General features: G+C 37.9%; 3 protein-coding genes across 3 annotated transcripts; 1 reads left to right on the forward strand and 2 right to left on the reverse strand.

Annotated features, from left to right (window-relative positions):
- Positions 1 to 923: 923 nt before the first annotated feature.
- Positions 924 to 2836, forward strand: LOC122032751 (probable serine/threonine-protein kinase PBL16). Its single transcript, XM_042592064.1, has 6 exons — positions 924 to 1085; positions 1158 to 1465; positions 1579 to 1714; positions 1990 to 2126; positions 2212 to 2335; positions 2423 to 2836. Exons 1-6 carry the CDS (start codon positions 1022 to 1024, stop codon positions 2731 to 2733), a joined length of 1080 nt encoding a protein of 359 aa, XP_042447998.1. The 5' UTR covers positions 924 to 1021; the 3' UTR covers positions 2734 to 2836.
- A 202-nt stretch (positions 2837 to 3038) lies between these two features.
- LOC122031629 (myosin-11-like) lies at positions 3039 to 4196 on the reverse strand. Its single transcript, XM_042590720.1, has 6 exons — positions 4026 to 4196; positions 3866 to 3922; positions 3714 to 3770; positions 3557 to 3637; positions 3289 to 3371; positions 3039 to 3177 (listed from the first exon to the last, which is right to left on the reverse strand). The coding sequence occupies exons 1-6, from the start codon at positions 4194 to 4196 to the stop codon at positions 3039 to 3041; spliced, it is 588 nt and encodes a 195-aa protein (XP_042446654.1).
- Positions 4197 to 4218: 22 nt separating this feature from the next.
- Positions 4219 to 9483, reverse strand: LOC122031630 (myosin-12-like). The gene is made up of 18 exons (XM_042590721.1): positions 9394 to 9483; positions 9276 to 9313; positions 9070 to 9196; positions 8829 to 8999; positions 8623 to 8754; positions 8440 to 8546; positions 8272 to 8332; positions 8077 to 8182; positions 7719 to 7957; positions 7302 to 7400; positions 7013 to 7228; positions 6686 to 6825; positions 6473 to 6574; positions 6260 to 6365; positions 6014 to 6109; positions 5516 to 5686; positions 4762 to 4968; positions 4219 to 4668 (listed from the first exon to the last, which is right to left on the reverse strand). The coding sequence occupies exons 1-18, from the start codon at positions 9481 to 9483 to the stop codon at positions 4471 to 4473; spliced, it is 2406 nt and encodes an 801-aa protein (XP_042446655.1). The 3' UTR covers positions 4219 to 4470.
- Positions 9484 to 13434: the final 3951 nt, after the last annotated feature.

Consider the following 13434-nt stretch of genomic DNA (forward strand, 5'->3'; position numbering starts at 1 on the left):
AAGTCATTAAATTATTCGAATTTCAATTTGGAAACAAGTTTGTTCAAGATCATTTAATTAAGTTAACGAGCCAAGCTCAATCTTGATTTTGAACTCGAAAATATTATCGAGTTGGGCTCACGAACATATTCATTTTGAGGCTTATGAATGTGTTCATTAAAAGATTCATGACATGTTCGTTATATATACATACATACACATTAGCCTACACATCCTATTTGTACACGACGATGGGCAACTGAGTGAGCTTTTGGTCACCCAAATCTCTTCGGATCTTCCGAGTGCTCGAAATTGATTCAGGGCATCTAGAAGTAATCTAGGTGCCTAGAAGCCTACTTAGTCACCCATGTATTGTACACAAACCAGGTGTGTAAGTTAACATTTCTCATATATAGAAATCTAATATGCTGCACACTTATCATGCGCGATGCTTATGGATGACTAAATGAGTAAAGGTGCTTGGAAATGAATTGGGTGTCTCAAAATAAATCAGAGTGAGACACTCAATTCACTTTTGAACGTCTGGATTCACATATATAATCATCCACGCACGATGGATGTGTAACATATCAAATATATATATATTATATTATGACAAACTGACTCATTTAATTTTTAAATGAGTTATTTTTAAATTGATATTTAATTTCATAACGAGCTGAGGTCAGCCTCTTACTATTCAATTCGGGGCTCGATTCAATTACACACCGTCAACTGGGGAGGTGGCTCGAATTAATTCTCAACCGGCCAAGTGTACTTCTCTTTTACTGCAAAAGATCAGAGCAAAATGCCAAAATCCTAGCTACAGCGATAGTCAACAATCTTATCCTTCATCTTCTGTCTGTAAATTATTCACCTCAAAATAATTAAAAGGAAATTAGACCGAGTCTTTACTTAGTCAATCCACAGATTGTTACTTCAACTCTCCGTGTTCCTTGTTCTTCCCTTGTCTTTAAGTAGCCAAAGCTCATATGCTCTTTCAGTGGTCATGCAATCTCGGTGAACATTTCTGTTGGAAATCATGGGAAATTGTGGGTCGAAGGCAAACCCCACTTCGAGAAGAGTCTCTGACTCTCTAAAGCAAGGTGAGTACTTCTCAAGTTATGATTCTGAATACTAATCGACTTTCTCGATTCAGAATTGGTTCCCTTTATTAGAATCTCCACAAGTTCAAAGTCCAAGAGCCGAAAAGGAGAAGGAGATTAGCAAGCTGCCATCGAACGCAAAGGAGGTCGAGGACTTGAGGAAGGAAACTGCAGGGAATCCTCTGGTATCGTTCACTTTCAGTGAACTCAAGTTTATCACTGAAAATTTCAAGAGGGAGAACCTTTTGGGAGTCGGAGGCTTTGGGTGTGTGCACAGAGGATTCATCACCGAGAATGTTAAGCAAGGGCTTCAACCTGTGCAAGTGGCTGTGAAGGTTCATGATGCTGATAACAGTTTCCAGGGTCACAGGGAGTGGCTGGTAGACATTTAGGAACTCTTCTTAGTTATTATTTTCAGCTTGATTTCCTGCAATTTTTCCTGTCGTTTCGATTGATGTTAACTGGGTTTAACACTGGTTTTCGATGTGTTTAGGCTGAGGTTATATTCCTTGGACAACTTTCGCATCCGAATTTAGTGAAGTTAATCGGATACTGCTGCGAAGGCGAGCACCGAGTTTTGGTATATGAGTTCATGGCAAGGGGGAGTGTGGAATCTCATCTCTTCTCTAGTAATTTGTTCCTTCACAGAAATTTCCAACTTATCTTTATCTTTTAGTAAGCATGCTTCACAAACATCAATTTCCTCATCCTTACTTTTCTGCCTATTTTAACTGGTTCATATAGCTAAATAATTGTTTTTGTTCTTACACAATTCGACAATTCTGATTGATACCTGTTCACTTTTTGTAATATTCAGGAAAAACTTTTGGTTAAACAAAATCTCTGTACGATCAGTTTTCTTTGTTTAACTGTTGAAAGAAAGTTCATCAGTTCCATTTAACAGGAATGCTTGTCTGCCTTCCCTGGGCTATCAGAATGAAGATTGCATTTGATGCTGCAAAAGGGCTTGCTTTCCTCCATGAGGCTGAAAAGCCAGTCATATTCCGCGATTTTAAAACTTCAAATATTCTTTTGGACCAGGTTAGTCATCTAGACGCCATTGCTACATCTTCTCAATGAACACAGCAACACACAGGCTCTTTTTTCTCACCCTTCCTATGCTTAGGCCTACAATGCAAAGCTTTCAGATTTTGGTCTCGCAAAGAATGGTCCAGTAGGAGATACATCTCATGTTACAACTAGAATAATGGGGACCTATGGCTATGCAGCACCAGAGTATTTGAAAACAGGTACATGAAATTTTAGTGCTAGTTTGCAAAGCAGAGTTTTTTGATCAACTTGCCAAGGTTTATCCTAAAAAATCTTCATGTTTGTAGGCCATTTGACTGCGATGAGCGACGTCTACAGCTTTGGGGTCGTCCTACTCGAGCTCGTGACAGGGAAGAGATCACTGGACAAGTCTCGGCCAGTGCGTCAGCAATATCTGGTGGATTGGGTTGTGCCATATCTGACTCAGAAGAAGAGGGTGCTGGCTGTTGTTGATCCCAGGTTGGGCAAAAACTACCCTGAGCGAGCTGTTCAAAAAGTGGCAAGGTTGGCCTACCACTGCCTCAACCACAACCCCAAGGCCAGGCCGCTGATGAGGGATGTAGTGGACTCCTTGGAACCTCTTCAGCTACTTGCTTGATCATGTAATCCGTGTTATTTCCGTCTTCAGATCCAGTGTATAATATGCGTGGCTGCATTAGATACTTTCCAATCTAGCACTCAAAAAGTCTATTTTGTTCTTAGATACTGCAAACGCGCATACACAGTTTAGTCAAATTTGGCAGCTCAATCGGAAAATAGGAGCACACTTTCCCCATGCATAAATAACGAGTCAACGTCCCAAAAACAAGAACAAAGGAAATTGTGAGGTGGAAAAGCCACAATTGACCCCCTAAAAAAAGGCGCCTTTTTTATTTTTGCCCAAATTTTAACAGGTGGAATTGTCTAATCTTTGTGCGGTTCCAACAAGAGGCGCAGCGCTGAGTTTTGCTGAAGAAGTGGCGGTGGCGGCGGCGGCGGGTCCACGTTGGGGAGGCAGATATCGGCCATCGATCGAGATATCTCCTCGACAGAGAATGGTATGCTGTCAGTTTAGGTTTTTCTCGAGATCAGTGGAGGTCTTGTTCGCAATAATTCCATGGAAAATGCAATTTTTACTGTGTTATTGTGCTCGGACTGAGTCCGTTCATCTAACCTCGAGTTGTCGTCCAGCAAGAAAGTGTTGTTTGTGATGTTTAGTGTGCCGTCTGTCATCATGATTTTCATCTTCGTAATCACCTGAAATGTAAAATAGATTGACTACTCTGGAGTCCCCAAATAGGCTGGGGAATTTCTAGGGATTGTAGAATGGGTTAAATTTTGAAGTTTTGTGGTCGACTTAATCGTTAGATGATCCAAAAACACATTGAGAAGGATTAGTGATGATGGAGGAGATGTACAAGGAAGAAGTAAAAGTAACTCACCTCCTGAGATAGTCCATGCGTGCCATACTTGTCATCCCAAAACATGGTACCGATTCTATAGATTTGAGGGACAGTCAAGTCCTGGAATCATTGCACATAAATCTTTTAGACATCACAGAAAGGTATATAAGAAAATGGGATTTAGCTCCCAACTTACTAGGCAGAGTTCCTCTGTTAACTCCTGCAAGGATTTTTGGGACTTCTGATGTGAAACCTGCACAGGGAAGGTGCGTTTTAGTTACCCATCTGTGATTAATATTTTTAGTTTTTGCTAAATCATATATATCGCGTGCACACACACTTGCTCACCAGAAATCCAACTGCCTGTCTTATGTGTTGAAGTTCTTCCCATGAGGTTCCAGCATACTACAAATAGAGGCGTGATATCAGTCTTTGATCCACCATTATGGTGTTTGTTTTATGAATATAAGGCATCATTAGTGAACAATTTGTTAGAGTATTAACTGACCTCTTCTGTTGTTCTGGAGCACCATTGCTCCAATTCCCTCAGGCCAACCTTTACAAATTCTGCATTGCTAGACGAACAGCACTCTCGACGAAGTAGCAAACTGCATAGAGTTGTATTGTACTTATATGAGATATAAATCTCAATCTCTTCTCTAATACCAAAATCGTCCATTATTCAGTGGAAACTGCATATACTGCAGAAGATGTGGAGTGCAATACAACTACAGAAGATGGTACCTATTAAATAATTGTACATTGATAAATGCAAATACTTGGCTGAAGGACTTGCGTATTATTATTTTAGGCACCTGTAACAGCACATTGAGAATTTTATGTTATGGGAATAATGCAAATATTGAAACAGACCTTTATCAGCTCTAATTTTTACATAAATTCAATTTTTGTAGTCTCTGGTCTCTTTTTCTTTGAAAAAAAAAACTATGTATCTATGCTAATTCTTCGGATGAACTGATGAAAGAAGAACCAATATATCTTACATAATTTTCATCGAGTATAGATAGTGTATGATCCAAAATCTTAATAATGTCTTGCCAGTGCGCACTTGATGCTTGTTTCACTATCAAATTGGAATTAGTGCTCTTTGCAGATCCCCTGATTGATCTAGCTCTGGAAGATCTGGGTGCCTGTAGATAATGTTTTAGTCACTTTAGTTGATACTAAATACTAGGTATTATTCACTATAATCACACACAGTTAAACATCTCTTGGAGAAAGACCTGTATGCACATTGCTAAGAATGGAGCAATCTCTTTCTTTAGACTGTCACGGATAATCCCATAGATCTTCTCGACGTAAGCTGTTAATTGTTGCTTAAAACGTAATGCTGGATACTTTGCTTCAATCCTTCTTTGGTGACTAGACTTGCTTATGATTCCAGTGTACCCATTTGAAATTCCCATTCCAGCTGAAGAAAAGCGTGTGCTCTGAAGTTACAGTTTGCCAATATCATATAGATGAATATGAATGAGAAATCAAGAAGAGAAAAGATTATTCTGCCTATAAATGATTTCCTTGATTAGACTTTAGCCTCAAGTTTAAAAAATAATAGGCATGATTTCCATGGTTATCAAGAGCAGTTATGGTGAATGAAAAAAAAATCAGGTTATTTTGTTCCCGTATAATAACACCAGCAATCACCAAAAATTTAGACTTCCAGTTCTATACTACATTTACCCTTGAAAAACATTTATCTGGTGGAACAAGTTTCTTACTCGTGCCATTCTGCTAAATAAGGTGGTTGTTGTTGCTCGACTTCTGTACAATCCTGTAATTGATGTGTGACTTGCTTTAAGGGTCTTTTGCAAAAGAAGTAGAAGGCTAGTTGTTGTTGAAAGCCAATATGCAAGTTCACCAACATTCTCCTGGTTCTGTACATGATGAAAACTTTTTAAGGGTTCCATATCCCACAATGAAATATTTTGCAAGGAAAAACTTTTTGTAGGTCTCATATCCAGCAAGTAGTCTCACTACCTTAATAGATGATTTGATTGTTTGTATGATCCGGTCAAATATGTTTGTCTTCTCTGCTTCAAATGAGTGCCATTGGAGTAGTGACTTAAAGACGATAAATGCTGCAGCAGGTCTCTTGTTCTCAAATCTCTTGTATTCTGTAAGACACTGGATAAGTGCATCATAATTTTCCTGCAAGCATAAAGTAATTTAGCATGTGAATCTAACTGATAACTGGAAATATCAAACAACCCATTCTCTGTGAATACATTAGATAAATTGATTGGGAGGTAGGTGTTTCATGCTGCTAGCAGTTTCATGTGATTGAGATAGAATGTTACACATTAAAATCATTCTTGTGTCAGCATTTACCCTGGTTTTATGCCATGGTATCTGACACATTGTTGGAACCTATACTCTAATGCTGTTTCCTCTAAAAAAACACTGAATAATGTAAAATATGATAAATCAATGCAAGCTCATTAGCATTGCCATTCATATTAAGATTCTTGTACATACTTGTTGTTGATCAGTTAGAGACTCCTGTTTACTTAGAGCTGGTGCATCTGGAACTAGTGCTTCTGGATCTGGTGCCTGTGATACTGCTGCTGGTTGCTGCAAATTGAGCTTTTGTTAATTGAAAACAGTGCTACTGGAATAGTTCCAATTTGGAAGATATGTATTCCTTTGCATCATAAAAGCATCACTTATTTATTTTCTTCTTTTAATAATTCATTGTATTGCTAGGTTGTGTACCTTGATTACTTGCGGTTCAATAGTTTTGAAATTAGCATTTGGTTGATAAATTGGAGCAGGCTGATTGTCATGCAACTGATTCTCTGACTCCAATATGCTGATTTTGCTTTCACGACTAGAGAACAATTCCAGCAAATACATTAAGTTCACTGGAAAACTTTTAGAGAAAAAAAGTATGAAATTCTTAATTTGAGACTTGCACTATTCTTCAAGAGATGACACCTTTTGATTACTGCTGATAGATCTTCATCTGATGAAGCAACTAAAGCTTGTTGTCGAAGAATCTTATTCTCAGATTCTAGGCTAGACAAATTTGTTTCAAGTCTGCATGGTTGAATATATATAAAGTTGGACCGCCAAAACAAACTTTCTTTGTGCCTGTAGGTTCTACATCTTACCAATGTAGAAAAAGAAGGCCATATTCATGTATATTACCTCTCTATCTTCTCCTGCATTTGGGCGATCTTTGAGCTGGACTCTTCTGTGACCTTTAGTAATTGTTCTATCCGTTGTTGGGCCTCATTGTATTTTCCCTCAAATTCCTCAGATTTGGACTTAAATATACTTAACTCAGCCTGATAATAGTCAAGACATTTTATTAAAGTTAAATCATGTTTCCTGTGTTTAGTTTTAGACGTACCACATCCTTCAATTTGGATCACTAAAGATTTGTCCTTTCTTGTTGAAAATTCAAAGTCATCCTTGCAGATGTTATTGGATATGTTTTTCCTAGTATTTGGTAGAATAATTTAAATTATTTACCTCTAGCTGATTATTGTAGCTTCTCAACAAATCTAGCTTTGTGTTGTCCACCACTGGGACCTCTCGAACAACTGGTGCTGCTTGTTCAATTATGATCCTAGAAGCTTCTTTTTCTTTCTTGATTGCTTCATGGGCTGCATCAAGTTTTTCTTGCATTTCTTGTAATGCAGTTTCTAACTTTGCGATTTCTTTCCGTTTGACATCTTCTATTTCAGACTACAAAACACTACCTAAAAGTTAGATTGCAAGAAATATACTCATTAACCCTACTTTTAAGGTGATAGCATACCCTCATTTGCTTTTCAACATTTAATCTCCACGTGAGTTCTTCAACCTTCTTTTCAAGCTTGTCCTTTGCTTCTTTAAGTGCACCTGTTTCTCTTGCAGCCTATAATATACATCGTGTTGTCTCAATACCAAAATCCAGTAGCGTAAACACGATACTGCTAGTCATAATCATTGAGACATGTCAAGAAAAAGTGCCTATTGGATATCTAAGAGCAGCTTACCATTTTTAACTTCCGAAGTTCTTTTCTTCCTATATGACCTCTCCACAGGCATTGAAGTATCAAGGCCGCCTTCTTAACTTGTTTGTAAGATGAATGAGCTTGACATAGGCGCCATTGGGTCTATACGTCAAAGCAAATTTTATCTTAGACTTCCAACATATATCAACAGCTACTCTCTGTAGTAAAAGACTGCATACTTGTATGATAATAGCAGCCTTGTTTCTCCTTCTTTGCCTATATTCAACATTTGCCGCCATTGCTCTTAGTCCTGTTTGGATGACTATTGCATTTGCCCGCAGTTTTGTGTAATATTTTCTCACAGCATAAGAACATGCATTTTTCTGAATGTGAATGGCAGCAGCTTCTCTCCTCAAGCTTTCATATAGCTTCCGCGCAAGACATGCTGCAACAGGCAATAGAAACATATGTCGAGGATCTGTAGAAATATTTTGTTATCCTGTTAAATCAGCCTTAGAAAGGAACCTCTCCAATGCTTTTGCAGCTGAATTGAGGCTTGACGCAGAATTAAGAATTCCTTCCGAGTAAGGTATGTACGTATTTTCCTCTGGATAATTTTTGTAGTGTTAAACAAAACTTCCATGCGGCGGGTATCTAGCTCAGCCATCTGACCGGCTCTGAGGAACACTTTTGTTTTACCTATCTGAAAGCAAAATACGAGGCTAATTTTTTTTAGATTACATAAATCATGTATCAAGATTGACTCTGTCTCATATGTTTCACTGAATTCACCTGATAGCCTTTCAAGCCCATTTTTTCACATATAGCTGCACATACTGCTTTTTCATCTGAACTGCAAGATTTGTTAGGATCTGCATCATTTAATCCAGTCTGGACACCTATGATTACATGCAATCTTAAGAAAGATAATTTTCAGTTCCTCATGGAGAATTTTATTACCAGTCACCAGTATCTTTTGCAAGAATTGCAAAACGATCCACAAATTCTGCGAAAGTTCGCTTTGTTGGGTAGCCAGCACAACTTATCCTGATTGCCTCTAGCACACCCTATCTTAGGAGGAGAGGAAGTGAGACTGGCATGCATAGCAATTCAACTATGAGATTATTTCAGTGTTATACTGACCCCGCATCTCAATTGACCTAGGACATTGAAATTTTCAATGATGCCTGGTTTTAAGAGTGAATTGGGCTTCACACATCTGATGTAATGCGGTTCTGTGGTGTTTAAAGTTTCCATAAGTGATTGGAGTTGTTGCTGCAAGTTTCACCCAAATAACCATCAGAAACAAAATTGAAGAAGAGAAGTTATAGGATAGTGCCCTTTCGTACCTTAAACCGAGTACCTATGGATGTGGCCTTTGATTGTTTTGAACTTTCCTCACTTACTGGAGGAAATAGATTTGCTACAAAAGGACACTTTGATGCATCTAATAGGGCTTGATGTTCTGCAACAACTAAATCTTTGTTTTTATCGAGGAATAACTCGGCTTGGTAAGTGACCTGTTAATAATGTCTACTGAATCAGTTTCATATACACTAGATGTCTCACTAGTCTCATCTTGTTCCTTACATCTCCGGCATAATGGTTGACTGTAAAGGCAGTTCGAGCGAGTTTTGGCTTGCTAAAACGCTTGTGATTCTTGAATGTTTGGTACAGCTTTTGAGCAAAAGTTTCGTGTGTCGACTTTGGAAACATGCTGCAATAACATTTAGTTGGATCGATGCCATCTTAATAAGATTTACCATAAAATGCTGCAACAAAGGGAAAAGATTTACCATGCTTCATCTAGTAGTGCAATTATTCCCCCAGGTTTCTGCATCCAAAGAGTAAGAATTCATGTACAATCTTTTTTTTCACCTATGATAATTCATAAGATGTTGTGCTCATTTTCACCTTTTCGATGAGATCCAGAACATCTTGATTATCTACGAACTCTACATAACTCCAGTTGATTTCTTCACTTGTGTACTCTTCCTGCTCCATTTTGAATACATGCTGTATTTTCCACATTAGCATTACTAAATGCCCTCTCAGTAGTGAAAGCATCATAAGATATGGCGTTCGATTTATACATACTTGATTGAAATGTTGTTGCAGTTTCTCATTAGTTAAGTTGATACACAATTGCTCAAAACTGCAAGATTAGTTAGATTTGTCATTGGAATTAGTGTTACAATAAAATTTCAGAATAAATTTTATAGGCTACCTGTTTATCTTGAAGCTCTCAAAACCATATATATCAAGCACTCCAATAATGTATTTTGCATTTGGATCCTGTCCAATTGAGCTGTTGATCTTGTTCACTAACCTGCCATGGTATTGTGAAAATGTTTTTTTTTTTATAGATTCGAGTAGTCTACAGTTCAGGTACACACTGATTGTTATCATTTTCACAAATTAATTGAAATCAAGCATGTAGACATTGATTAATATAATGTTCTTACCAGTCAAATAATCTTGAGTATACTGTTTTAGCCAAGGCATCACGGCTTAGTGCAGCAGACTGTGGATCAAGAGGCTTTGTGATTTTGCCATCAGGTGTTGCAATCACACGCTTCATAAGAGAATTTTCAAGTGCTTTTTCGTCTGCCCTGAAAAGACCATTATATTTAGCATGTAGACTAGAAATCAAAGCGATAAAAGCTCAGCTCAATGCATGAAATTTCTGCCATTTGTGACTTGAATCCGTAACAATTAAGTCATACGGCAACAATTTTACCGTAGATCAAAATGACGCAAATTTTGTATGTCTCACATTAGCAGCTCTGCAGCTGTTTTAAGATGGTAGGCAGATTGCTCATCTTTTAACTTGGAGGAATCAGTTTCGTTCCCTTTCTCAAAACTTATATTTCCCAGATGAAGAATTGCAGCTACCACACTAAATATTGCTTCCTGCTCTTCCTCATTGATTCCGACAATGTCCATGGCCTTTCTGGTCTCTAGATATTCTTTGGCATCGTCCATGGTCGGCACTTCATAACACTTTGTTTGGTTTAAGTAATGAAATGTTCTTGGATCAGTCACCTTAAACTTCTTCGCATCCTGAAAACAGGAATAAATAGTGTCTATTCCCAGGAAGAAGAAGAAGAAGAATTTGAGAAGGATAAAGCTACGCACCTCTGGTGGTGCAGCACAAAGCATGTAAAAACAATGGTAGTTTCTCTCTGGATCTGATACTTGACACACTCGCGATCGTTCGAGAAGATACGTGCGAACTGCAGCTCCTGAGATCTTGCCATGCTTGTCAAATTGGATCTCCACAAACTTGCCGAACCGGCTGGAGTTGTTGTTCTTCACTGTTTTGGCATTCCCAAATGCTTCGAGTACGGGATTAGACTGCACAATTGGGCATCATGTTCATCAAAACTCATCCAATTTCTGTATTGTGTATGCATCTTGTACCTCCAAGACTTGTTGCTCTACCGATCTGCCCGCCGAACCCGGTCGCCCTCCCATGTAAGCTAGATATCTCATGAGCATCTTAGTCGTCTCAGTTTTACCCGCGCCGCTCTCACCACTCACCAAGATCGACTGGCTCCCATGGTCGTTTGTAATCGCCCTGATACACCCGAATTCGATATTAGCACACTCTTGTTCATCATCAAGATCTTGTGGTTTATTCAACTTTACCTGTAGCAAGCATCTGCTATTGCAAAGAGATGTGGACTTAGCTCGCCCATGGCGGCGCCCTTGTACTGCTCCATCATGTGAGCATCGTACAAATTTGGAAGCCTTTGAAAGGGATTTACAGCGATCAATATATTTCCTGTGTAAGTCTGTTGCAATCAATCGAATTCATTCAACAATCACTCTTCCTCTTAATTCAGGTGGATTTAGAGATGTAAAGAGACGATATATGTGTACATAAATCTCATTCAGCCCGAAGCGAGTGGTAAGATTCTGAAGAACTCCTGGCTCATGAAGATAGGCTAATCTAGTCATGTCCTCGATTCCGGCCGCCGGAGCTTCTGTGTCTTTGGGATGTATACTCGGCAGTTTAGCCACGACCTGCGCGGGTTCTCCATTGATAGTGAAAAGAACGGAAGAAAAACAGTTTATGAAATAAAAATTAACGACATACGGTCTTGCCGTCGGAGTTGAGTATGGTGGCGTCGTCGCCATTGACGGCGGTGACCTGACCGTCGATCCAAGCCGCCTCAGGATCCTCCACCCACACGTGCGACCCGACGATGATGTTCACCGGCGTCCCCTGTTCGCCGGAGAATGCGGCATCAAGTTACTGATTAATTAGTATTCGATCACATCAAAGCAGCGTCTACTAACTCACCATTGCTCCTTGCTTCTGCTCCGAATCGCCTTTCGGTTATTGCAATCGAGAACGGCGATGGCGGGAGAAGGAAGGGGAAGGAGATTGATCAGAAGCAGAGAGATAAAGGCCGGGAGAGGAAATGAAGGTGGTGGGGAGGAACTATGTGGAGGGAGACGACCTGTGTTCGTCAGCAGCGCCATGTCAGCAGTTGACGTGGCCGACACTCGTGGCTTTGGATATTTTGCCATGTGTCTAGATTCGGCGGTTAAGTTTTCTCGGGTTGTTCCAATAATTAGCACGTAACATATGATATGTTGTCAACATGTCATAAGATCTGAAATTCTGATCTTGATAATCAAAATAAATATCTTTTCTATGCGTCAGTCATTATTTTAAAAATTAATAGTCACTCATAATTTATTTCATTGGATTTAGAACAGATTAATGAACGTAATAGTTTTTTTTTTTTTTTTTGCCTGGATTCAGCGGTTAAATCCCCTGTCGTGGCTCCAACACGAAGAAGTGTTCTGGATTCTTACAGCGGAAGACAACTGCGTTAAATATTCTCTTTATTTATTTTCTCCTCAGTTTGTTTGAAAAACGAAAAAAAGAAGGAACTATTTTTATTTTTTTCCCCATGAAAATTTATAAATTACATTTTGCCATAGTTTTGAAGACTTGAGTAGTAGTAACGTGAGGAAAGGGCATGATTAGTGCCTTCTTTAAACATAAAAGATGCACGCTTCTTTGTCAATAGCTGTATACAATACAATTTTACATTTTATTTTATTATAAAATATGGAAGTTCATTAAAATAATTGGAAAGAAAATTCAATTAATAAGTTTATTCCAACGCTGCAACAAGAAACAACAGTTGTATGGCCAGTTGTATGCCCTGAGATTAGGGTGCAATGGTTTGATTTTTTCAAATTATTAATTAGATATCTAATATTTAAAAATTTTATTCCAATGACATGATAAATTTAAAAATGTTAACTTTTTGAATAGAGCTCCATGAGTAATTTATTTGGATGACCAATAAAAAAAAATTATATAACTAAATGATCATCTTTAGAATTAATTAATTTAAAGAACTGAATATCTAGATTATTAAAAAAATTAATTAAACGATTTTAATTTTATTTTTAACTAGCACCATATATCCAATTCTTTAGGCAAATTAAGGGATGACTAGTCCAGTCTTATAAAAATTTCCGATCGATTATTAAATATTGGACTAATTCACATCCCAAATTTATCCCACAAGGAAAAAAAAAACCTAATACGCCATAATTAAAATTGGCACCACAGATGGTACTGTATTACGTTGCACCCGAGAAAAAGAAACAACAGCTTTACGATTATGGCATTTCAACTTATTTTTATTTTATTTTATTATGGCATTTTAAATTGATTTTTTTTATTAAATCTAGTTCAATACATTAACTGCAATACTTAGAAATTTCACTCTTAAAAAATTATAAAGTGTTTTTTATAGTGATTTTTATTGAATTTTTTCACATTCATGAAAGGGCTCAAACTTGTATTTTGTTTCAAATCTAACACCTTGTATTTTCATAAAATATAAGCCATCATCTAAGGTTTTTTAAGATCATGTCAAATTTTAGTATTCCATTTTTCAACAATCCTCAAGTGTATTTGTT

Source organism: Zingiber officinale, chromosome 11A (genome assembly GCF_018446385.1).
Source record: "Zingiber officinale cultivar Zhangliang chromosome 11A, Zo_v1.1, whole genome shotgun sequence".
In the NCBI taxonomy this organism is placed as follows: Eukaryota; Viridiplantae; Streptophyta; class Magnoliopsida; order Zingiberales; family Zingiberaceae; genus Zingiber; species Zingiber officinale.

Coding starts and splice junctions, on each gene's coding strand:
- LOC122032751 (XM_042592064.1), top strand. CDS start 1,022: ATGGGAAATTGTGGGTCGAAGGCAAACCCCACTTCGAGAAGAGTCTCT. Junction 1,086..1,157: donor CTCTGACTCTCTAAAGCAAG/GTGAGTACTTCT, acceptor TCCCTTTATTAG/AATCTCCACAAGTTCAAAGT. Junction 1,715..1,989: donor GGAATCTCATCTCTTCTCTA/GTAATTTGTTCC, acceptor TCCATTTAACAG/GAATGCTTGTCTGCCTTCCC.
- LOC122031630 (XM_042590721.1), bottom strand. CDS start 9,483: ATGGAGCAGGAAGAGTACACAAGTGAAGAAATCAACTGGAGTTATGTA. Junction 8,183..8,271: donor TGGGCTTGAAAGGCTATCAG/GTGAATTCAGTG, acceptor TTTTGCTTTCAG/ATAGGTAAAACAAAAGTGTT. Junction 7,229..7,301: donor ATGTTGAAAAGCAAATGAGG/GTATGCTATCAC, acceptor AGTGTTTTGTAG/TCTGAAATAGAAGATGTCAA.
- LOC122031629 (XM_042590720.1), bottom strand. CDS start 4,196: ATGGACGATTTTGGTATTAGAGAAGAGATTGAGATTTATATCTCATAT. Junction 3,923..4,025: donor GCTCCAGAACAACAGAAGAG/GTCAGTTAATAC, acceptor CTCTATTTGTAG/TATGCTGGAACCTCATGGGA. Junction 3,638..3,713: donor TAACAGAGGAACTCTGCCTA/GTAAGTTGGGAG, acceptor CAATGATTCCAG/GACTTGACTGTCCCTCAAAT.